This window comes from Triticum aestivum, chromosome 4A, assembly GCF_018294505.1.
Source record: "Triticum aestivum cultivar Chinese Spring chromosome 4A, IWGSC CS RefSeq v2.1, whole genome shotgun sequence".
In the NCBI taxonomy this organism is placed as follows: domain Eukaryota; kingdom Viridiplantae; phylum Streptophyta; class Magnoliopsida; order Poales; family Poaceae; genus Triticum; species Triticum aestivum.
In genome coordinates, this window is record NC_057803.1 from 630,697,388 (window position 1) to 630,721,688 (window position 24,301).

The following is a 24,301-nucleotide window of genomic DNA, read 5'->3' on the forward strand; positions in this document are numbered from 1 at the left end:
CCTACCGAGTGGAGAGCAATCCTCCCGCTCGGGGGCTTAGCTGCAGTCCAGCACTTGCCCAAGTTCTTCCACTAGGAGAATTAGCTGCAGTCTAGTACTCACCTAAGTTTGAAAAAATCCTACCGACTGGAGAACAATCCTCCCACTCGGGGGCTTAGCTGCAGTCCAGTACTCGCCTAAGTTCTCTCACTAGGAGGCTTAGCTGCAGTCCAGTACTCGCCTAAGTTTGAAAAAAATCCTACCGAGTGGAGAGCAATCCTCCCACTCGGGGGCTTAGCTGCAGTCCAGTACTCGCCCAAGTTCTCCCACTAGGAGACTTAGCTGCAGTCCAGTACTCGCCTAAGTTTGAAAAAATCTTACCGAGTGGAGGGCATTCCTCCCACTCGGGGGTCTTAGCTGCAGTCCAGTACTCGCCTAAGTCCGAAACATACCATGACGAGGTGCAGGTCGACCGCAACCTTCTCCTTAGGAGCTACGGCACAAGTACAACGTACGCTCCATCCCTATCCGCAAGGGCGACGAGGTGCAGGTCGACTACAACCTTCTCCTTCGGAGCTACGGCACAAGTACAACGTACGCTCCACCCCTATCCGCAAGGAAGACGAGGTGCAGGTCGACTGCAACCTTCTCCTTCGGAGCTACGGCACAAGTACAACGTATGCTCCATCCCTATCCGCAAGGACGACGAGGTGCAAATCGACTGCAACCTTCTCCTTCGGAGCTATGGCACAAGTACAACGTCCGCTCCATCCCTATCCGCAAGGACGACGAAGCGTTCCGAGCAGTGAGCAAAGTCCATTCGAAGGCAAACGTAGGCACATTTGGAGATAAACCAAATTCAGATAAATCCTATAAGTAACAAGCAGCAAATCAAAAGTACTTGGGAACCAAGCCCGAAGGAGTTCAACAGTTACAGCAATCACTCGGCATTCCGAGGCAAATTTAAAGCAGATTCAAGTTTCATAAGTTTGTTCACTCGGCCGGAGGAGGGCTGGCAGGCTCCACGAATGAGTCTAGATTGATCCCATCAGCGATCCGAGTGGCGGCGGCAATGAAAGTCTCCATGAAGGACTGGAAGTCATGCTTTTTGGTGTTAGCGACTTTGATCGCAGCCAGCTTGTCTTCACGAGCCTCCTTGCAATGGACTCGCACCAAGGACATCGCCACGTCAGCACCACACCAGGCGGAGGATTTCTTCCATTCTTGCACTCGGTCAGGGATCTCGTTCAGTCAAGTCATCAGGGATTCCAGGTCATTTTGGAGTGTCGCCCTCGGCCAAAGCGATGAGTCGATTCGGGAGACTACCTCCTTCAGGCGCATGAGGTAGCTTGTGGCGCTGGCGATACGGGACTCCAGTCGGAGCACGTTCATTGCAGTTTCGTCGCAGACTGGAGAAGCAATAGGGTCCAGACCCGTCTCGACCCTTCCAGTTTCCTCGTCGAAGTCTTGGCAGAATTCTGCAGCCAAAAATTAGTGAATCGACCGAGCAAGATCCAATCGCAAGCATCAACACAATCGGCTTAGAAGAAATACCTTCCAGCGTGAGATAGAGCTTCTTGGCAAGAGTCCTCAGATAAGCTTCCGTGTCATTCCTCTTGCGGATTGCAGACTCCAACTTTTCATTCAGTATGACCTTGTCCTTCTTCAGACTGGTCACTTCGCGGTTAGCTTCATTAAGACAAGATTTCAGTTTGTTCACCTCCCCTTCCAGCGTTCCGATTGAAGCAAGCTTCTGGTCTGCGAGAGCAGTTTTATCTTGGGCTGCTTTTTGCGCGGCGGCAAGGTCCGAGTCCTTCTTCTCCAGAGCCAACTTCATTTTCTCTGCAAAAGAAACAATCAAATCAAAGAAGATATCAAAGAAATATATTGAAAGTCAGTCAACAGTCAGTTACCTTCCATGCCAGCGGCTTCGCCTTGAGCTTTCTTCAGATTCTGCTGGGCCAATTCCAAGTCAAGGTTGAGTTGCCTCTGCTTCTCCTCAAGTTCAGCAAACTTAGAAATAAGAGTACAAGACTTCTGTAGAAGGCAAAAAACGGATCAGTCGATAAGATCAAAGGTTGTTTACTTCCGAGTGAATAAAACCTAAAGAAGTTCGCTTAGACCCCAGCCGACTGCACACAGTCGACTGCGGTCTCAGGGGCTACACCCAGCGGGTGCACTTGGCGTGCCCCCACTGACTAAGACTCAACTCGTCCGGTCCGCCCGGACCAAGTCAAAAAAAGTTGTTCAGACCACAGCCGACTGCCAGCAGTCGACTGCGGTCTCGGGGACTACACCCAATTGGTGCACTTGGCGTGCCCCCACCGGTTCGGATCCTACTCGACCGGTCCGCCTGAGTCGAGTGTAAGGAGTGAAAAAGAAAGGAAAGTAGAACTCAGACCACAGTCGACTGCCAGCAGTCAACCGCGGTCTCGGGGACTACACCCAGTGGGTGCACTTAGCGTGCCCCCACCAGTTCAGATCCCACTCACCCAGACCGAGTGGAAGAGCGAAACTACCAAAAATAACAAAACACCCAACGGGTGCTCTAATTCGACGCAAACAACAGGAGATTGTGTAGAAGAAGATTTTTCGAGTAACATTTCCTCATAGAGCAAAAACAGTCGGAAAGTCTACTCACCTGGACATTGGCCCGAAGAGCAGCATTGGCGGCGTAGGCAGCCTGGCTGTTTTCATGCATCGTCTTCGCCCGCTCCATCATCATGTCAGCCTGTCGGATGGCTTCCGCAGTCGCTTCCGACTAGTTATCCGGGACGGGATAGCTGGTGAAAAAGTGAGTAGACGACCCAGGTGCGGTGGCTTGGAGCTTCGTGGCGTGGAGTAGGACGACTGAAGAAATCACAGGCGCAGTCGGCGATGTGGAGTGCTCACTCGACAAGGGTGCAGCGAAGGTCACAGAGGCCCTGCCCGCGTCTTCAGGCTGACGGGCGGGAGGTGTCATAGTTGGTTCTTGCCGATACATCCTACCAGCTGCTACCTTCTTGCTCTTCCTGGGCTTAAGAGCCACATCTTCCTCGTCATCTAGAAGATCGATGACGTTGGGTGGAGCTGCAAGTCAGATCATTCGACCCCAAGTGAACCACTAGAACGCAATCGACCAAAGAATCAAGAACAAAATCGCAAGAGTTTATACCTGGGTTGGAGGTTACCGCATCTTCCATCTCCTCGTCCCGGTACTGGAGAGAAGTGGTTCCTGACGTAGCAGCACTGCAAAGACCCGCATTCAATCGGTTACGTCCAGTTAATCGAGTGGACGAAAAGGAATAGTCAGATGATTACCCGGAGATAGTAGGGACGGTCACTTTGATCCTTGGCAAAGCTTTTGGCAGTTTGGAGGAGGTGGCTTTCGGTGCTTTCGGCGCTGGAGGTGGCACAACTTTGGACTGCTTTGGAGCCTTCTCAGTTGGCGTTGGGGAAGACGTCCTGGGACGCTTCGAAGACTGTCCAATCGGCGCGGCCACCAAGCCCGGAGCGATCGTCGGGTCGTGAGCATGTTTGGATCTCCTCTCCCTGCGAGGAGGTGAGTTGACTTCTTCGTCATCAGTCGATTCATCGCTCTCCTCGACCTCCTCGGCATCCGAGTGCCCCTCACCGCTCTCGCCCCCGCTCGCTTCTTCCTCGACGTCTTGTTCCTGCACTCCGTTGGGCATTGAGTACATGTCGATGAGGGCCTGAAAGGACAACGATCAAAGGAAATTCAATCGACCATAAAAAAGATGTCACATGGTGAATCGGAATGATACTTGATAAAACAGAATTATACCTGCTCCGGCTGGTGCGAGTTGTCGAATGGAGTCACCCTCCTAGACCCCCGAGGGTTGTCTTTGTTGCTGGTGATCCCCATCAACCACTTCTCCAAGGTATCTTCGCTGACATCCTCCGGGTGGATCCGAGTGGAATCCTCGAGCCCAGAGTACATCCACATCGGATGATCACGCGCCTGAAGCGGTTGGATGTGTCGATCGAGAAAGACCTCCAGCAGGTCCATTCCAGTCACCCCGTCACGGACGAGTTGGACGACCCGCTCGAACAGCACCTTGACATGCGCCTTCTCTTCTGGAACTACCTTCAGGGGGGCGGGCTTCTTCACTCGAGCCAAGGAAAAGGGAGGAAGTCCAGTCGACTGACCCGGGGTCGGCTGATCCTTGCAGTAGAACCAAGTCGACTGCCAGCCCCGGACCGAGTCGGGAAGGATCATCGATGGGAAGGTACTGTTGCTCCTCATCTGGATCCCCAAACCCCCGCACATCTGGATCACTTGTGTCCTCTCATCACTCGGATTGGCCTTTTTGACCGACTGGGAGCGGCAGGTGAAGATGTGTTTGAAAAGACCCCAGTGCGGTCGACAGCCCAAGAAATTTTCACACATCGACACAAAAGCAGCCAGATAGACTATGGTGTTTGGAGTGAAATTGTGAAGTTGAGCCCCAAAGAAATTCAAAAAACCCCGGAAGAAAGGATGGGGAGGCAGTGAGAATCCGCAATCTACGTGGGTGTCGAGGAGAACGCACTCACCCTTCCTTGGCTGCGGCTCGGTTTCGTTCCCCGGGAGCCGTGCCGACTTGTGGGGGATCAGTCCCCCCTCCACCAGGTCGTCGAGGTCGTCCTGGGTGATTGTCAAGCGGATCCAGTCGCCCTGGATCCAGCCCGGCGGCAGGCCGGATCTCGACAAGGATCCGCCCCAGCTGGTCCGCTTGCCCTTCGCCTTCGCGGTCGCTTTCTTCGCGCGCTCCAGCACCACCGTCTTCTCTTTCCCCATGGCAATGGGTCGAGCTCGAGCGAGAGTCCGGCGACGAGGGCGGAAGCGAGCATGGCAGAGAGATCGGGAGAAGAAGAGAGAATGGGAGCGCACGGGGCAGAGGCCTGGTCCGGGTCCTTTTATAAGGTCGTCCCTCGAGTGACTGACTGGTGGACCCAGATGATCTAAACAAATCCCGCAACAGTCGCGCGCGCAGTACGTGGCGAAAAAGGTGGCACGGGGATCGAGGAGACTTGCCTAATCCGTCTCGATAACCTCGGTTCCGTCCGTCTAGCGCACTTCCCAAAATTCGAATCCCGCAAAATCCGTGGAGAGCAGAGCAACCTGTCAGACTGAAGACAAACATCCTCTACATCATCATTCGGAATTCTACCATGAAAACTCACTCGACAAAAACCAAGAATGGACCAAGGCGACTGAGAAAGGAGTCGACGTCGTCACCTCAACTCATTGTTCCAGAACAAGATATACTCATAGCACAAAGAATGGGTCGGAAGTGTTCCCAACTCCTTCCTCACTCAAACCCTGATCCATTCGGGGGCTAATGATGAAGTTGTGTACTTAGGGTAGGGTCATGGATCTGTCCAACATACCCTCCCCAAGGACATCTCTACAAAGAATCAGAAGCAATCGAAGAGAAACCATCATCCACTCGACCGTGAAGATGTGCTCACTCGACCACCTTGAAGACACTCGACCACCAGAAGATGAGAAACTCTCCACTCTGCAACGGTCAGGACTTAAACCATAGCTTTATGGGCATTTACAACACTTTACTGCAGACGTTACCAGTAACGCCCCTCCTTTATGAGCATTGAACCTTGTGTAACGGAGGGGGGCTGGGGTCCTGGCGTACTCTATATAAGCCACCCCCTCCTCTGGGACAAGGGTTCGCACTTTCTGTAATTCACACGCATATATCCAGTCGACCACCTTCGGGCTCCGAGACGTAGGGCTGTTACTTCCTCCGAGAAGGGCCTGAACTCGTAAAACTCGTGTGTACAACTCCTCCATAGCTAGGATCTTGCCTCTATTCCTACCCCCTATTCTACTGTCAGTCTTAGAACCACGACACTAGTGGCTTCTTGGGGAGCATTGTGTCTCCACACCGCTCCAAACGGAGATTAGCATCCGCAAGGGTGTGAACTTCGGGATACATCGTCGTCTCCACGTGCCTCGGTTATCTCTTACCCGAGCTCTGTACTTATGCACTTTACTTTGTGATAGCCATATTGGTTCTTGTCATATATCTTGCTATCACCTAGTAGTTTATCTTGCTTAGCATAAGTTGTTGGTGCACATAGGTGAGCCTAGTTGTTGTAGGTTTTGTGCTTGTCAAATTAACCGCTAGGTTTATTCCGCATTTGTTCAAGCCTAAACCGTAATTATTTTCAAAACGCCTATTCACCCCCCCCTCTTGGCGACATCCACGAGCTTTCAGCAACGGCGGCGGGCAGGTCTGGGCGACGGCGGGGAAGAGCTCAAGGCGATTGCAGGGATGGCGTGCCACGCTCGCTACGGCCCGACGGGGCGACGCAGCGGCAGAACGAGGGTTGGTGCAGCCTCGGGGACGGCCTGGAGTGGACGGCCTCGATGCGCCGGTTGACCGCGAGCCGCGACACTACGGCCCTAAGGGGCGACGAAGCGGCAGCGCGCGAGGTGGTGCAACCACGGGGACGGCCTCAGGGCGGCGGCGGGGATCACGTGTCGTGGCACTATGGCCCGAAGGGGCGACGCAGATGCGGCACGGATCGGTGCTGCCATAGGGGGAATCACGGGGCGGCAGTGCTGCAGCCCGACGGGGCGATGTAGTGGCAGCCTGTTGCTCGATCGACGGAGGGGCGCGCTGAACTCGAGGACAGGATGATGATGGCCGGCGTAGATCGACGAGCAGGCCACGTGCCGATGACGGCCGTGAGGAACCGCCTGTCACGCGAGGCCGCCGGGTCGGGGCGACGGGCAGGCAGACGTGCAGACGACGGCCGTTAGGTGCCGCCTGTCGTGCGAGGCCACCAGGGCGATGAAGAGGCCGGCCGGTCGCGCCGGTACCGGAGTAGAGGCACACGGGGGTCGACGGCGGCGGCGGGCGCGCAAACCGATCAAGCATAGATCAAAAACCAAAAAGAAAAACGCCGATCAAAACGACCAGCGAGAGAGCGAAAAAACCCGGAGCAAGGGCTCGGGAAAAAGACTCTCTAGGGCAGACGGCCAACACGACCGGCGGACGAACCCTACGTACGGGCGACGCGGCCCCCGGCGGTGGTCATGGAGGCCGACCGCCCCGGGGGCGGTGCGCGGATGCGGAAGCGGCGGCTAGGGTTTAGAACCCGGAAACTGATACCATGTTAAAAGGGAAAGAGAAATTTGTTTGAATAGTTTATTTGATTTGTTGTATTGCTTGAACCTCGTGGGAATATATATAGAAGTACAATGATCAATTTAAAATACAAGACAAGACATGACCGATCCTAGTCTATCTCATCTTTCTTTATAATCAATATACTCAACAGTGTGAAATAGTGGTGTTTGAGTGGATCCATCATCAAATGCACGGGACCCATTATCAAATATGGTAGGCGCATACGCTCTATAATACTCCCTCCATTTCAAAATATAGTGCGCCCGCGCTTCCCGAGGTCGAACTTTGACCATAAATTTAACGAACGAGACCGACTGCGGCGGGAGAAAAAGTTACATAATTAAAAACTTCTTTCGAATACGAAATCACTGATATAACTTTTGCTCCCGCCGCAATCGGCCTTGCTAGTTAAATTTACGGTCAAAGTTAAAGCACGTAGATAGAGAAAGCACTACATTGTGGAATGGAGGGAGTATGAAAATACACGTGGATCCCGAGGACGACCAAAGGCTGTGATTCCGGCCTCATCTGTTCCCACGACCAGAAACAAATTTTCGTGTTTGAGTTGGCAACTTTGACATTGATGCGCTGTAAATTTTCCATCTATGATTTAATTTTGCATGTAATATTTGTCTATCTAGATTCAGTACACCTCGCAATATTGTGTAGAAGGATGTGCATTAGCCTATTATTTATTTCCCTTCTATTAAAGTTTTGCCAACCATATACTCCCTTTGTTCCAAATTAATTGAAATTCTAGGGGAAAAGGTGTAGACGTCAATGTACACAATTTGCAACGCATAAAATATGACATTTAAAGAATTTTGCAAGATGAATACATCAACATAATTTTTGATTGACCTAACTAAATTCTTTTCACATATAATTAGTGGTCAGAGATTTAAAATAGTGACCACCAACTTGTATTGCCCAACACCACAACAACGAAAAAAATGGCGCACCATTGATTTGATAAAGTAATAAACCAACCCCATAGATCATACATGATTGACATAAGTTGGAAAAATTAACCACCAACACAATTATAGAAAACCATGTTTGCTCCCTAACTTAACAAATGTATTCTCTATTTCAATTCCTTTTCAATAGTTTAGCAATGTTGATTGGAGAACTACAAAAATATCGAGACAAATTAATATGTACCAGAATATGAAAGGATGTACTTCTGTGCTTGATTCAATTTCTTTTTTTTTCTGGCAGTAAAGAGCTACCAAAGTTGATGCTAGTTAAATTTGTGATTATTTGTAGCTTGGTCTGCTATAGTTTGGTTAGCTGGCTTAATTTTATATCTTCAAATATCAACTCACAAATGGATTCTTGGCTTATTTTTATATCTTCAAATATCAACTCATAAATGGATAATATATATGTATAAATATATATAATATATATGTATAAAATTCTAGCCCGCGCATCGAGCGGGCTACTTTGCTAGTTCAGATAAAGATAAAGAGGTCATCTAGCAAAAATACCCATTGTGTGCACATCAAGCAACTACATTCATTGACTATTAGCACGTTCACATGCATCCATTCACCCAAATTGCATTCTTCTGCAGCCTTCCATTTAACAGATAGGAGGTCAGAGGAGCTCACTAGCGGGTTGTGACGAGGCGGCTTGGGGCGAGCTCGGGCAAGGGCTGGGCTATCTCCGGCGAGGTCTGGCTGAGCTCCCGTGATGCTGTCGACCGGTGTCATGTTTTTTTGGGTCATGTTAGCACTTACAACGTGCCCCATCCATCAAAATAGTGTCAATGCTCATTTAGTGTTTTTGGCAAACTGTCAGCACAATCTACAATGGCCTTAGGGCCATGTGAGCGGAGTGGATCCCGGCCCTTGCCAGTAAGGGGCTCCGTTTTTAGATCTTGTTGGACTTCTGTTAGGGTTTGTATCCTCCTCAAGAAGGCGAGATGGCGGTTGATACGTTTTCAACGTATCTATAATTTTTTATTGTTCCATGTTATTATATTATCTGTTTGGATGTTTAATGGGCTTTATTATGCATTTTTATATTATTTTGGGACTAACCTATTAACCGAAGGTCTAGTGCAAATTGCTGTTTTTTTGCCTATTTCAATGTTTCGCAGAAAAAGAATATCAAACGGAATCTAAACGAAATGAAACCTTTGCGAGGATCTTTTTTGAAACAAACGCAATCCAGGAGACTTGGAGTGAAGGTCAAGGAAGCAACGAGGCGGCCACGAGGTAGGCCAGGCGCGCCCCCACCCTCGTGGGCCACTCGCAGCTCCACTGACTTACTTCTTTCGCCTATATATACTCTTATACCCTGAAAACATCCAGGGGAGCCACGAAACCACTTTTCCACCGCCGCAACATTCTATACCCGTGAGATCCCATCTAGGGACCTTTTCCGGCGATCTTCCGGAGAGGGATTCGATCACGAAGGGCTTCTACATCAACACCATAGCCTCTTCGATGATGTGTGAGTAGTTTACCACAGACTTTCGTGTCCATAGTTATTAGCTAGATGACTTCTTCTCTCTCTTTGGATATCAATACAAAGTTCTCCTCGATGTTCTTGGAGATCTATTCGATGTAATTCTTTTTGCGGTGTGTTTGCCGAGATCCGATGAATTATGGGTTTATGATTAAGATTATCTACGAATAATATTTGATTCTTCTCTGAATTCTTATATGCATGATTTGATATATTTGGAAGTCTCTTCGAATTATCAGTTTGGTTTGGCCTACTAGATTGATATTTCTTGCAATGAGAGAAGTGTTTAGCTTTGGGTTCAATCTTGTGGTGTCCTTTTTCACTGACAGCAGGGGCAGAAAGGCACGTATTGTATTGTTGCCGTCGAGGATAAAAAGATGAAGTTTACATCATATTGCTTGAGTTTATCCCTCTACATCATGCCATCTTGCCTAATGCGTTATTCTGTTCTTCTGAACTTAATACTCTAGATGCATACTGGATAGTAGTAGATGCAGAATCGTTTTGGTCTACTTGACACGGCCGTAATGGCTATGTTCATAATCATGCCTAGATATTCTCATAACTATGTGATTTTCTATCAATTGCTCAGCAGTAATTTGTTCACCCGCCATAATATATGCTATTTTGAGATAAGCCACTAGTAAAACCTATGGCCCCCGGGTCTACTTTACATCATATTATTTTCCCGTCAATTAGCTATTTCTGTCGCCGTTTATTTTGAAATCTTTACTTTTCAATCTATACAACAAAAATATCAAAAATATTTATCTTATTATCTCTATCAGATCTCACTTTCGTAAGTGACCGTGAAGGGATTGACAACCCCTTTATCGCGTTGGTTGCGAGGTTCTTGTTTGTTTGTGCAGGTACTAGGCGACTTGCGTGTAATCTCCTACTGGATTGATATCTTGGTTCTCAAAAACTGAGAGAAATACTTACGCTACTTTGGTGCATCATTTTTCCTCTTCAAGGGAAAACCAACGCATGCTTAAGAGGTAGCAGCGGTGCCTCCCTGGAGATGGAATAAGGTTCTCTCCTCATAGGCCCCATTCTAGTGGTGCTTCTAGCATCGTCGGTGGACATGTGGAGTTGTGTCTCCGGTAAATTTGTCTTCCGTGAATTTGTCCGGCTCTGATGGTTGTTCATATATGTTCTTATGTCTTCAGGTTGGATTCTTCTGATGTACACTACTCTTTGTCGGTGGCCGTTGCTATCCTTTTGCGCTAGTCCTATGGGGCCTTAGCACAATGACTTTCCGACTGTGTACTACAACAAGTTTTCCTCAGCTCCGGCGAGGAAGGGGCGATGACAGCGGCGTTCCTTCGGCTCGCTTTAATGCTTGGAGTCGTCGATAGGTGGTCTACGGTTCTGGATGTAATTTTTATTATTTCTAATGCTCGTTGTACTATCATAATTGAAAATTAATAGATTGGAAGTTTTTTCAAAAAAATTAATGACGGACTTTTGCAAGATAAAAAACTAAATGTGGTTGGTAGTTTATTGATTTAGAGTCCACAAATATATTGGTAATTTGCAATTTACTCGGCATCAAGCGATATGATACATGTTGGACCCCGAACCAGAGAAAAAAACAAAATAAAATTTATGTACGCAGTCGGACTGCAAGGGATCAGTCAACATCAACATGGACATCATCCGCCTTCTTAAGCTCTGAGTCAATCATGTAAAAGGAGAAGAAAAAAATATATATATCAGGAGGAGGCATTTTGAAGCTCAAGCTTATGTGCTATGGCATGGACAGTAAAAAGTAGTAGATGAAATAAAATTTCGGATTTTTTGACAATGAACGTAACGCGTGTTCTAACTATAAGCAAGTTTTCACTGACAAAAGACGTGTGTGGTATAAAAACAAGTGCTCTAAAACGCCTTTCTTTGTGCATCCGATTCTTTTTTTTCTCTAGACCACCACACACATTGTACCTTCATGAAAATTGGCAAGCAGTTAGAAGTGGAACACAAGGCATGTTCATTGTGAAAAAAAAACAGTTTTTTACATATTACTGTTCATGCGGATATGAGCTCGTGCTAACACCGACATATTACTAGGTACCTCCGTATAAATTTACAGGACATCCTGGCGCTCTTATATATAGGACGTCTCATGCATGCATTGAAACAAAGTATGCGAGAGAAATACTCCCTCCGTTTCATAATATAAGAGCGTTTTTGACATTAATATAAGAGCGTTTTTGACATTATTATACTTGAGTTCGGTCGATGCTTATAGCTTGCATCGCATGGACTGTGCCGCAGGTACGAGAAAGCGAGAGCCGCTGGCCTATCTCTGTCGCGTCCGGCCTGCGGTCGGGGTCTTCCTGGATGCAGTCCAGCGCTATATCGATGCAGTTGCGAGCTTGTGGAATGCAGTCGTCGGAGCAGCTTTCCACCGTGATCCTTCTCACGTCTCCGTTGCCCCACTCCCTGCGCACCTGCACATGAGCTTGTCACAAGTCATCTACTGTATTCCTAAGATCGACCAGCACAAACTCTGAAACTCACAACTCGATCGCCGGCCAGCGCTTACCCGGTCGATGAATTCGACCGAGGAATCATTCACGTTGGCGCAGTCGCCAGTGACTATCTCCAGAATAAGAACGCCGAAACAATATATGTCCACCTTGGCTGAGATCCTGCCCCTGCTAAGGTATTCCGGGGCCATGTACGCCCTGCATCATCCATCAACGGATAAATAAATAGTTAGCACTATAGCCAGAGTGTGTGGAGATTATTATTATCTTGCTACCATATACAGTATATACTTACTTTAGACCAATGACCAGTTCAGTGTAGGAGTGTGTAAGGTCCGCTCTGAAGAGCTTTGACAGGCCGAAATCCGCGATTTTTACATTGGTGATGTCTCCGCGCTCGTTACGGCTGATCAGCACGTTGCTCGCCTTTAGATCCATGTGCACGATCCTCTGTTCAGGGTCCAATTCATGATGAAGATATTGCAAGCCCGAACATATTCCTTGTACTACTTGGTGTCGTGCGCACCAGTCAAGTCCTCCTCCTCCGGGCGTCTTAGCTTGACACAGTCATTCCAGAACGCCGTCAGCATGGGTTTTAGTGAAGCTATAGGTACATGAAACTAAGGCTAACTCTAACCGATCCTTCAAAAATAGAGAGGATCCGGCTGAGTAAAGTTAGAGGGGTAAACTTTATCTTCTCTATAGGTGGCCGCACCTAGCAAATCCCTTGCACTTAGTGGAGTAAAAACAAATTGTGTTCTAACCCCATGAACTTCAAACACTTCACGATATATATATATATATATATATATATATATATATATATATATATATATATATATATATATATATATATATATATATATATATATATATATATATATATATAATAAAAACATTCAAATTAAAACACGCATAACATAACCATTCAAACATATAGTTTCATTATCGTGATTTTCAAATTAAAACATGCATAGTTCATCCAAAACGCATAACTTAAAACACAAAGTTTCATCCAAAACCACCACAACATAACATGTGTATGTTGAGGATTGAGCCAACCAATGGCATGCACGAACTCAAACGAAGTCCTCGCCGAAGAAATCGTCACCACCACTATCCTCTCGCCCACACCAATCCGACGAGAGCGTTCCGTTAGGGTCAAGATCTCCACACGAGTGAGCTCTCAATAATTTCCTGTGGTTTCATCCATTGTGGTTGGATTCATGAACATGATAGCACGATCTTCTTCTTTCCTGCCATCACGAATTCTCTCCTTCTCAAGTGTAAGTCTATGCTCTTTCGCCTTCAACTTTCTGTCTTCGGCCGCCAACTTGACATCCATTTCTCATCCTCCAACATCCTGAGCTCATTCCACCTCGCCATGTTCTCTTCTTTGTGTTCGGCTGCCAACACCTTATTGGCCTCAATCATGGCCACAAGTTCTTATTTGTATGTGCCATCACATTTCTCTTCTTTCTCTCTTTTGCAATTTTGTTGTATTCCAGTCTTTTGTTGGCCTCTTCATCCACCTCATTGTCCTCCTCAACGGATATGCTCAACCTTGATTTCTTTGGGGTGGTCTCCGCAGCTCTTTCGATCCACTTCTCATTCTTGCATAGCTCTTTGTAGCAATGATGCAACGTGAAAGGCTTGTGGCCGAACTTGGTGTTCCTATGCTTGAATAGTTCTTGCATGTAGGGGCCATACTCCGCCACTTGCACACCGCTCGAGGGTGCATCATTCACTTGATTGATGCAAACAGACCATTGGTTGCATTGGTCGTGAATGGTGCCCCAACGATGCCCAAGAGAACCTTACAAATGGCTAGATTGCACCTCCACTGAGTTGTTGTAGTAATCCACAATTCTCTCCCAAAACATAGCCTTGGTTTGATCCGTTACAACAGTTGCACCCATGGAGATGTTCGTCCAAACATAGCATAGAGCAACATCTTCGACTTGATTGTAGTTGGCGGTGCGTGACCTTGATGACCTCGTGCTTGCTTCTGCCACCTCCTCAACTGCATACCCATTGGCCTCCTTCTCTTCTTCCATCTCTTCGGCCACCTACGAATGATCCCAAATTGAGTCATTATTGAGATCATCTAGCCCCATCATAGTCGAGGACTCCAAAGATGCCAAGAATGTGGCTGTGTTAATCTCCACACTATGACAACAAAGCGAACAAACTCCATCACCATCGACCACCAACAATCACCATCTAAAATTCGTTGGTCGAAATGTGAAAGATGGTTTTCTTTACCTTGTTAGCCTTTATTCGAGCACTTGAAAGATGCGACCCTTCTTGCTGGCTGTGACCACCGACCGTGCCGGAGTAGTGGTCGTAGGGGTCACCGGAGACGCCACACGAGGCACTAGATGTGGATGGGTGTCTCAGCGGTCTTCTTATTATTATTATTCCCGGCCTACTCCGTGAGGGCCGCCACCGTCGCCACTCGGTTTTTGAGCTCTCTTCATTCTGGGGGAGTGGTGGGAGGGCAGTCAACCGTCATTGGAGAGGAAGTCGCAACCCGGCGACCTTTGCCGCGGTTGGAGCCGGTGCTTGTGGCCGTTGGACTGTTTTCATCCCCAACCTTTTTTTTCAGCGCATGGGTGGTTTCTGGCGGCAGTGGCCGGTGGGGTAATGGAAGGGTCTTGGCTACCCATTCCGGCGGGATGGCCGGTCATCGGTGGCGACGGCGGTGCGTGGTGGCTGCTGCGGGAGTGGCGGAGGTGCGAGAGCGGGAGAAAGAGGTGCACTAGTTTTACTTGGCCGTGCAAGCGCCAAGTATATCTAGGCGGGTTGGAGGGTTTTTTCAGCGAGGGAGTAAAATGTATCCTCCCTTATAGGTTTTAGGACTTCGGCTAGGTGCGACATAGAGGAGTAAATCCGAACCCAAAATATTAAGTTCAACACCGGTCTACACTGTATTGTAAACATATTTGTGACATATACTGGAGTGTCAAAACTTAGGAAAATGATTCCTGTCGGACGACCGCTAAGTTTACGGCCGGTCCCTTGTGTCTCCGTCACACGCACCCACACCACATGGCCCTGTGGTCCCATGCACCGTCCTCCTCTTCCCACTCCATCCTTATCTTCTTCCTCCTAAAGACGATGTGCGGCCACACCTCTTTCTTTTTTCCTCTCGCCTCATCTCTTATCTCACTGCGATGCTCTAGCCACCGCATCCCCTTCTACCGCCGATGACAATGGCTCCGCGTTGCCCACAAATCTCCCTCTTCCCCCGTTTGCGCACAAGGATGGTAAGGCGCGGGCTCCCCAGGAGAAGCCATGAGCCCGAGTAAGATGGACGTGCTCAACATGGAGGCATGCTCGCCACCTCTTCCTCCTCCCATATCGCAGGGACGCCTCCTCCCCCATCGCGGGGACACGGTGTGGAGTTGTAGGCCGTCCACGAATGCTGCAACCGATGTGCATTGTTGCTGGAACCCCTGTGGTTGTGTGCTGCATTCTGTGGCCATGGTCTGCGAGCTCACAGGTAGGGAGGAGACCACGGGCTTCGAGCTACAACATTTGTGGCCGCAAGTTACAACCGACGAGGGTGTGTGCTAGAACCGGTGATGCCAATTGCTAGAACCGGCAACGTCAACTGCTGGAATGCGAGATCGACAGCTGGGGCTGGTGATGTTGTTTGCTACAATAGGTGACGCCCCTGTTCAAGAATTCATCCAACTAACCAGTTAACTTGCCAATTAATCCCTACTCATAGGGTCCCGAGTAGCCGATTACCCGATAAATCATCCGATTAATTGATTAAATGGACGATTAACTTTCCGATTAGCCTATTAATCCCCTACTCACCAGCCGACCGAGCAGCTACCAGTTAACGATTTTCTCAACAATGGGTGACGCAATTTGCTAGAACTGGTGACAACCGCTGCTACGACTGTCGACAACCACGACAACGATAGGATGCTGCAACCAGCAGCCAAAATGTTGGAATCGGTAGGGTCGATTGCTACAATCAGCGACGCAAAATGTTGTGACCTACACGGCAAGCTACAACCGGCGACAACGGCAGCCACAAATTTTGTTGCAACTGTCGCCGGCGTTTGCTATGACTAGTGAGGAAATTTCCTACAACCATTTCATGGTGAAGCTGCAACCCATGAAGGAGGCAATGAACATTTGCTGCAACGGTCGTCGGCTTTCACTACGACCGGCGACCAAATTTGCTATGACCATTTTTCATGGTGATCAATGACGGCAATAGTTTGCAGAAATCGAGGAGAAAAGTTGCAATTGCCGACAGAGGCGGGGTTTCGACGGCGAGGATGAGGATGGAGCGGAGACTTCCTGGAATGGCGGGGCGGCGGTGGCTACATTAGCAGGACTGGCAGGGGTGCTAAGATGGCCTGGTGTGCAAGCATGAACAATGAACCCCCGTGTTGCAATTGATGGTCACAAGCGAGAGGGGGCGCTACACGCCGGTGCTGCTGGGGCCGACGACACCAACAAACGCGTCCAAAGCGTCTCGCGAAGGAGCACCTGATATAGAGGAGGCGTGCAACACATGGTGAGCAGCTCAGCATGGTTTTTTTCTATACGCGGTCACTCGAGCATGAGGTAGAAGAAAGGGCCTGAGAAGCAAATCCAACAGCTGGGAGGCTCGAATCCGATGGGTCCGCGCTGAGCTACTAAAATTTGGGCCAGTCGGTCTGCACCTAGCAGCATCCTAATATTTATGAATGCCACTCGGTGCCTCCTAGCCGCCGCTGGCCTATGTCACAGTGAGACTTCCTTGCCGGGCTCAAACCACCTTCGCAACTGGACTGACGACACCGGCCGACCACATACGGTGTGGTCGCTGCAGGCCATGGTTGCATGTTTTTTTTGGTGGGGGGGGGGGGGGGGGGGGGGAGCGCTCGATGTCGCTGGCATTTCCTCGTGACATAATTATCTCTCACTCTCCATCAACTGGGGTCAAATGGAGGTGTGGTAGAGCACGAAAGCAAGACGTCGAGGTCCTCACCTGCTTCCCACATTTTCTTTTGCAATGTGGGTGGTCCTCGGGCTCTCATCTTCTCAATCCGGCTAGCAATGAGTCATCAACTGGTAGAGAGGTTGTTGACAGTTAAGGATTTGACGATAAATATGTGTGCATTGTTGGTCAAAACTCACGATCTTATCTAGGAATAGCGGTTTTTTCGTTGTCCAGTCACATGTCATAGTGTTTTTTTAACACACGTGTCATAGTGTTAATTTGTGGTAGGATTGTGAAGATTCTTATACTGATGGTCTCGGGTTTATCTACTTTTGTGCAAGACAATTCGTTGGGCGTCAATACTTGACTTTGCACGGTATTGTTAAGTAATCAATACTCTATAATTGTGTGCATCAATCAAGCAGATGCCGGGAATATTATCATCAGTTTTTAGACAAATGGTTTTTAGAAAGAGATGCGCAACATCATATAACCACTGTTTCTATATACTTGAACTGCAGCATCAATTTTTTATTTAAAGAATGGTCAAATAATGAGGAGACCTGCCATTAACCTGTTTGACTCGGGTCTAGTAAGTATCCACAGTTTTAGCTTCCGTGGCTAGAGTCTAGAGAAAAGGTTAAAATGTGGCACAAATGGTAACTCTTGTTTCATGTCTTTAAAACATGGTGCATACTTTGATATCTTTCAACAAATAGATGGTAAAACAATAGGTCATTTACAATTTATACCTATACCTACTAATAAAGTATGGAATGTTTTTGTCGGTCCATCATCGTGCCTTTCTGCATAAAATCCCCCACTCTTTATTAAAATCTACCCGTAGTCCTGGTTTAAGTGATTTTAGAGATAATGTTTTGCTGTTTGCTAACCCCCCCCCCCCCTCCCCCCCTCTACAATTTCCCCAAATCAATTCGCAGTCCGGGTTTAAGTGACTCCAGAAAATATGTTCACTATTTGCGGAAAACACCTTGATATTTGGTTTAATTAACCCGCAGTAAATATCATATGATTTTTAAAATAGTCATATCTTTCAAACCATAACTCTGATTTTAACATATTGTACATGAAATTGATTTTTTTGTAGAATCTGAATTGATGTTATTTTACCTGTTCACCATTTAAAAATGTTATTTAAGGCGTTGTCTTAATCAATGGTGCACGATATACCTCTCATTTTGTGTCAGTGTAGATCTGGATTCAAAATGAGCACCTTAGTAAAATTAGATTGGATATGGAAGGAATAATCTGTAACAACACATGTACGCGTCAGAAAAACCTTGCACGGGAAAAAGAAAAGCAGATTTCTCATCTTATGCCAAGAGAGACGCTTTAGGATTGACCACATTCAAACGTGTTGTGATTGTGTGAGCACTGAGGCCATCGTTGGCGGAGGTGGGAGAAGGAGTGGCAACACAAATGGATGCCGTGTTCGAATAAATAACATGGAATTATTGGGGTCTTGACTCACGGTTATTGGCTATGGGCATCTGTTATTTTTTTCGTCTGTTGCAACGCACACGCTCTTTTGCTAGTATTATATTAAGCGTGTTTGCTATTTCTCAGGTGCCTGAAAAAATGGCTCACCCTAGTCGATTTTGGGACGAGACCGGAGACGGGGATGACGTGAGGAGCAATAGCGACGAAGATCGATCTCGACCAGGCTGAGCTAGGACCACACCGGAGACGGTGATGATGCTGCGAGTGGCAGCGTCCCAAGCGGAGGTAGGGAAGTGGGTTGACCAGTGCTGTTGGGCGGGAGGTGGGGGAGGGGAAGAGTAGTCGTCGCCATTGTCGGAGATAGGGGGCTTAGAGGGATGGCCACGGCGGTGGCAAACACATCGATGGGGGAGGTTGAGGGGAGGGTAGGGTAGTAGCAAGCTGCTAGGGCAGGGCAGGGCAGGGGTGTGTGGGAGGAAGAAGAAGGCACGATGCCCGTTGGATGTCGATCGGACGTCCAAGAAAATTGACTGATGCAGATCTTTTTTCCAGGCACCTGAGGTAGCTACAGGAGTCCCTATATAAAGCGTTTCTCCGTGACGCTATTAACAGTTTGTTTCTATGGTTTTCTTTTGCTAATGCTCAGCCACAGAGCGTAAGGGTCCATAGCGTAAGCTCCCTATATTAAGCTTAAGGCAATGTCCGGTGTCGCTCCGTTCCACAACTTTGGCGGAGTTGCAGTTTGCCCACACCGCAGATTTCAGGAGTGGGTGATTACCGAACAAGGCCTAAGAATACGCATTTGGGCTTTAAAATTTCCAGTTTTGTACTATTTGATTGGAGTATTTATCTCAGCCAATTTGGTGGCTACCAATTACTTTTCCTATGAATGGATTTGACTATGCATGATGCATGGCGAATCATTGTAAAGACTTCAATCACGCGATCCATCATACCATAGATTAGCTTGTCGAGGCTTCCACCGGAGAGATACTCCAAACAAAGCAACCTGTTCTCGCCTCTGTTGCAATACCCCAACAGCTTCACCAGATTCTTATGCTTAATCGCCATGAGGAGCCTGGCTTCGTTGCCAAAGTCGGTCGCTCCGACTCCAACCATGCGGCGACTTAGTTTCTTTACAGCCACCTCCTTGTCTTCCAAGGTCCCCTAATGAATGAAACAACACAAGCCATCATGGTTATTATTGTGAAGGTTAAGTACTGGCTGGCAAGGTATACATGTTATGATTACCTTGTAGACAAGACCAAATGCACCTTCACCCAACAGATGTGAAAAGTTGTTGGTCGCACGCTTGAGCTGCCTCGGTGAAAATTGCCTTGGCCCCAAGCTGCCAAGCTGTATGCTTTGCCTGTCAGGGAAGAGGCAACGACGCCGGAGGAGAACGATGATCCCAGCCACCAAAACGATGCTGCAAGCAGCAATAATCAGCAGTGCATTCCTTGTTGCCTTCCTAGTTTGCCCTGCAAGCAGCAATAATCACCAGAATTCAGTTTGCATCAAGTGTGTGACAAGATAGCCCAAGAGGGCCAAAAACAAAGTTCCGTCTAATCTTATACCCCTGCTTGGGCAAAGGAAAAATAACAGTCTTTTATAGTCCTTGTAGACCTATAAATTACTTGCACAAGCCTACAGGTAGGAGCTATATAGACTAATAAACTCCCATGTACTCCCATATACTCCCTCCGTTCCAAAATAGATGACTCAACTTTATACTAACATTGTACTAAAGTTAATATAAAGTTGAGTCATCTATTTTAGAACGGAGGGAGTACTATGTTCCAAATCCATAGGAAAAGTCTGAACTTCTTAATTGAATGTGAAGTTATCCATATTTAGATTAAATAAGTCAAACAGAACGGCTCATATGCTATTCGGAGCATAAACATCACATAGTTATACATATATGACATCTTGAGTAACCATTCCATAGTCGTTTTTTCTTGACAACTTATTCATATTTAGATATGTATCTTCTAAATGTATGATGTTTTATTTTAATAAAGTGTCAAAACTCAACTATCACTATTAGGGAAAAGCCTAGCAGAGCGTGGGTTTTGGGTGTATCAGTAGCGCGGATGCCCGCGCTACTGATACGGCGCCACAACTAACTTGTAGCAGTAGCGCGTGTTGACACACGCTACTGCTATACATGGTTAGTTGTAGCGTGCGTTGCAGACAGCGCTACTGCTAATTATCTGTAGCGGGTCTTATACCCCGCGCTACTACTATTACTTTCAAAAACAAAAAAATCTTGATCCCGTGCGTGTTGTCAATGGCAGCAGTGGTTCGATCTAGCGACGATTGGCGTCGCCGGAGGCATGAACGGACAGCGGAAGACCAGATCCGCCGATGGCTATTTGAGAGGGTCCGTTTCTATGGCAGAGCCAGGCCGCGGCGTGGGGCTCCTCTTCCTGACCATGCCAGATAGCTCCGGGTCGTCCATGGCGACGACCTGCACGGGCATGGACATGGGAGGGTGAGTCAAACCAGAGGGAGAGAGAGAAAAGGAAAACCGAGGGAGAGAGGAAGGTGATGGAGGGAGCAGCGGAGCTAGTCACCGGTGGTGAGGTGCTCCGGTGTGGTGGCGCGGGGCGGCGGCCTCCTAGACGTCGATGGAAGACCGGCGAGCTCCTAGACGCCGGTGGCGCGAGGTGGCGGCCTCTTTCGGCGCCACGGAGGAGGATGGGTGCATGGGCAAGAGGTCCATGTGAGAGCGTATGGAAAGTGAGAGGAGAGAGTGGCGGAAGAGAGGAGGGATTTGGGGGAGGAGATGGGGATTCGCCCGAGGATATGGTGACTTCACCTACCTTGTATTTAGTAGTAGCGAGGGGTATAAACCGCGCTACTACTATCAACTTAGTAGTTGCGCGGGTTTATACCCCTCGCTACTACTATGGCATGTCTCGGGGGACACGCTAGAGACCGCTTAGTAGTAGCGAGGGTTAAAAACCCGCGCTACTACTATCAACTTAGCGGTAGCGAGAGGTAAAAAATCGCGCTACTAGTAAGTAGCAGTAGCTAGGGGTATAAACCCTCGCTACTAGTAAGCGTCTGGCTATAAGCTTTTCCCTAGTAGTGTATAATTGTTCTTTGTAATACTCCTATTTATAGTAAAATAACTGTTTTTCAGAAAACATGTTAATACAAATTGTCAATGTTCCTTTAAAATATTACAATTATTAATTTATAAATTAAGAAATTTAATTGGCTAATCCAGCTATACTCTTATCTTTATAGGAGAAAGGTTGTAGATAGAAGCAACTACTACTTGTGATACTATTGAGTGATAGTCATAAATGAAAACAAGATTAGCCGGCTTACATATTGAATCTCCTTGTTTATAACAATACGTGCTTATGAACAAAGGCAATTTCCCCCTCCCCTCTCGCATCGCCCCCCGGCCCCTGCAGCGACCGGGGGGAACCCTAATCTGCCACCGCCTGTCCCCTGCCTTTCCTTCCCATGCCACCACATGACTCGGCTAGGCAAAGACTGACCGGAGCGACCGACAGTAGGGCCATCTCATTCCCTCACATGCAGGGGCCGGCACGGCGCGACCTGAGCGCTGGCGTGCAGGTCCCATGGATGGTGCCGGTGCATTTGTTGTGCTTCAGGCGACATGGTGGATTGGTGGGTGGCGGGGCACATGGTGGCAGCTATGACAGCGGGGGTGTTTCTCGCCCAGATCCGCTCGACGACTACCACTCGCGGCGAGAGCCCGGGGCAGCGTGATGGGAGGAACGCACCTGGTCACGGTGGCCGGCTTTGGCCGACAGGTGGCACGGTCGCGGCGGCTGTGGCCAGAGGCTACTGGTTCACCCTCTAGCGGCAATGGCTGATTGCGGTGGTGGTGCTTTGCCTTTTCTCGGGCGTTTGGGCCTCATCTAGGCATGGCGGAGGTGCGCGGCTGGGTGGGTGGGATGCGACGGTTGTAGTTTTGCAGGCAACACAGGTTGGTGGTGGCGGCCTCCTTCTCCGGGGTTCGTACTGATGGAAACGTTCAGATCTAGGGTGCATACTCGGGTGGGCTAGATCGGGGACCGAGGTGGATCAGAGCGTGTGCTTCAGGTAGGTGAGGTTGGGCATGGCTTACGATGTGCTCGCGAGTGGTGCTCCTGCTCTCCTCTCGGGTAAGGTTGTTGGTGGTGGTGTTCGTGATATCCTTGCGCCGGTGCACACATCGGCGCTGGTGGCCATGAACATGGCGTCTTGCAAGCTTGTTTGGAAAAGGCTCGAGGCATTTGCTCGCCGACGGCAGTCATGGAGTCATGTCTCCCCTAGTCCACCAGGATTGGCTGGGGCTGCAGGCGTGGGTTCCTCATATGGTGGAGGCACCTATCCAGACACGGTTACTGATACCCGGCTAGGAGCAGATGGTGTGCCTCTGCCCTCCCTACTGTGGTTGAGTGCTTTGTGAAGTGAGCGGCGTACGGTGCCTCATGATAGGGATATTGGTGCAACATCCCTTGATGATGGTCCGCATGATTGCTCTTGAGCGGGCATCATTGTGGCGGTGGTGGCTCCCCCTCCGGGTTGTGTGGGTGATGGGTGGTGTTGTGGCGGTGACTCAAGTGTGCTCCCTATCCTCCTAGGATCTGGATATGGGGATTTGACCTTGCTGCGTTCATCCTGGCAGCCTCGTGGTGGCACAGGTGACTTGTCGAGCGAAAGTTCCATGCCTCGGCGCTGACGACGGCGGCACCCGTTGGTGTCGCACTCTTCTTGAAGATGTCATTGTGGTTTTTATCTAGACTCTGCGTTGCTCTCCCTCTTGGGGGCGTTGTCGTGTAGTTTAGATGTGCTAGGTCATTGCGTGGGTGTGTGCTCAGATCTTCCTATGTTCTTTGCTAGTAGCGTAGTCGAGTGTGTTCTACGTGATTCGGTTATCATGGGATCGACTTTATAAGAGAGCTACCTCACCATCTTGTATCGTTCGGTCTTGTATTTTATTCTTTTGTTGCTTTATTTATCAAGCTGGGCGAAACTCTATTTCGAGAACAACAAGTGCTTATGGATTATTTTTTAAATGAATTTCTAGATTTTATATTGAATTCATTATACTAATTAAGTTTGTAAAATATCATTTACATCATAATCTGATTGTATTCTTTCTACACAATAATTATATAAATGACAATACACTGCGTCTACTTTTATCTTGGGCTCATATGATTTTCCAATTCTTAAATGTGGATTTGTAGTTCTCAAAATGATGTTATTATTTTGAAAATTATGATATTAGAGATTGTACTGAAGAATCAACGTCAATTATTATCCTAGTCTAATTAAATTATATGGTTATTCTTATCCAAGACCAGGTACTTTCATTAGAATATCATGTACTTTGTATGTGCAGGAATATATCAAGCACTCATGGAACTCTTGTACATAGTATTATGTAATGAAAGCAACATGCATACCATCAAAATATAGCATCAATATGATCAAAGGGTGGTCCAGAGATAATTCTCTCTTCCATTATCTAACTTCTGTTTTATCAAAGGGGATTGTTTACCTTGCACCATGACCAATTGGCCTTGTTTTTGTTTGGTGTTTTTAGCTTCTAGTGCGTTGGTCTCTATATACGAGAAACCAAAACAACACGTACCGATTCCAAATAGATTGGAGCATGAATGTAGATCAACAGATCAACTCAATCGGTTGGGTTTTTCCTTCTCAAAGTTGGGTTAATTTGAACTCTGATGGTTCATTCTCGGAGGATGGACGTGCTGGATTGGGTATGGTGTTGCGTGATGGGCAGGGTTCGATCAGTTTTTTCC

General features: G+C 48.0%; 1 protein-coding gene across 1 annotated transcript; it reads right to left on the reverse strand.

Annotated features, from left to right (window-relative positions):
• Positions 1 to 1,812: 1,812 nt before the first annotated feature.
• On the reverse strand, positions 1,813 to 24,046 carry LOC123084144 (putative receptor-like protein kinase At4g00960). The gene is made up of 10 exons (XM_044505902.1): positions 24,037 to 24,046; positions 19,752 to 19,981; positions 19,457 to 19,667; positions 12,384 to 12,645; positions 12,145 to 12,286; positions 11,825 to 12,049; positions 3,150 to 3,207; positions 2,978 to 3,048; positions 2,621 to 2,710; positions 1,813 to 1,821 (listed from the first exon to the last, which is right to left on the reverse strand). Exons 1-10 carry the CDS (start codon positions 24,044 to 24,046, stop codon positions 1,813 to 1,815), a joined length of 1,308 nt encoding a protein of 435 aa, XP_044361837.1.
• Between the last annotated feature and the right edge of the window lie 255 nt (positions 24,047 to 24,301).

Coding starts and splice junctions, on each gene's coding strand:
- LOC123084144 (XM_044505902.1), bottom strand. Junction 12,287..12,383: donor GAACTGGTCATTGGTCTAAA/GTAAGTATATAC, acceptor TGGATGATGCAG/GGCGTACATGGCCCCGGAAT. Junction 2,711..2,977: donor AGCCCAGGAAGAGCAAGAAG/GTAGCAGCTGGT, acceptor GCCATCCGACAG/GCTGACATGATGATGGAGCG.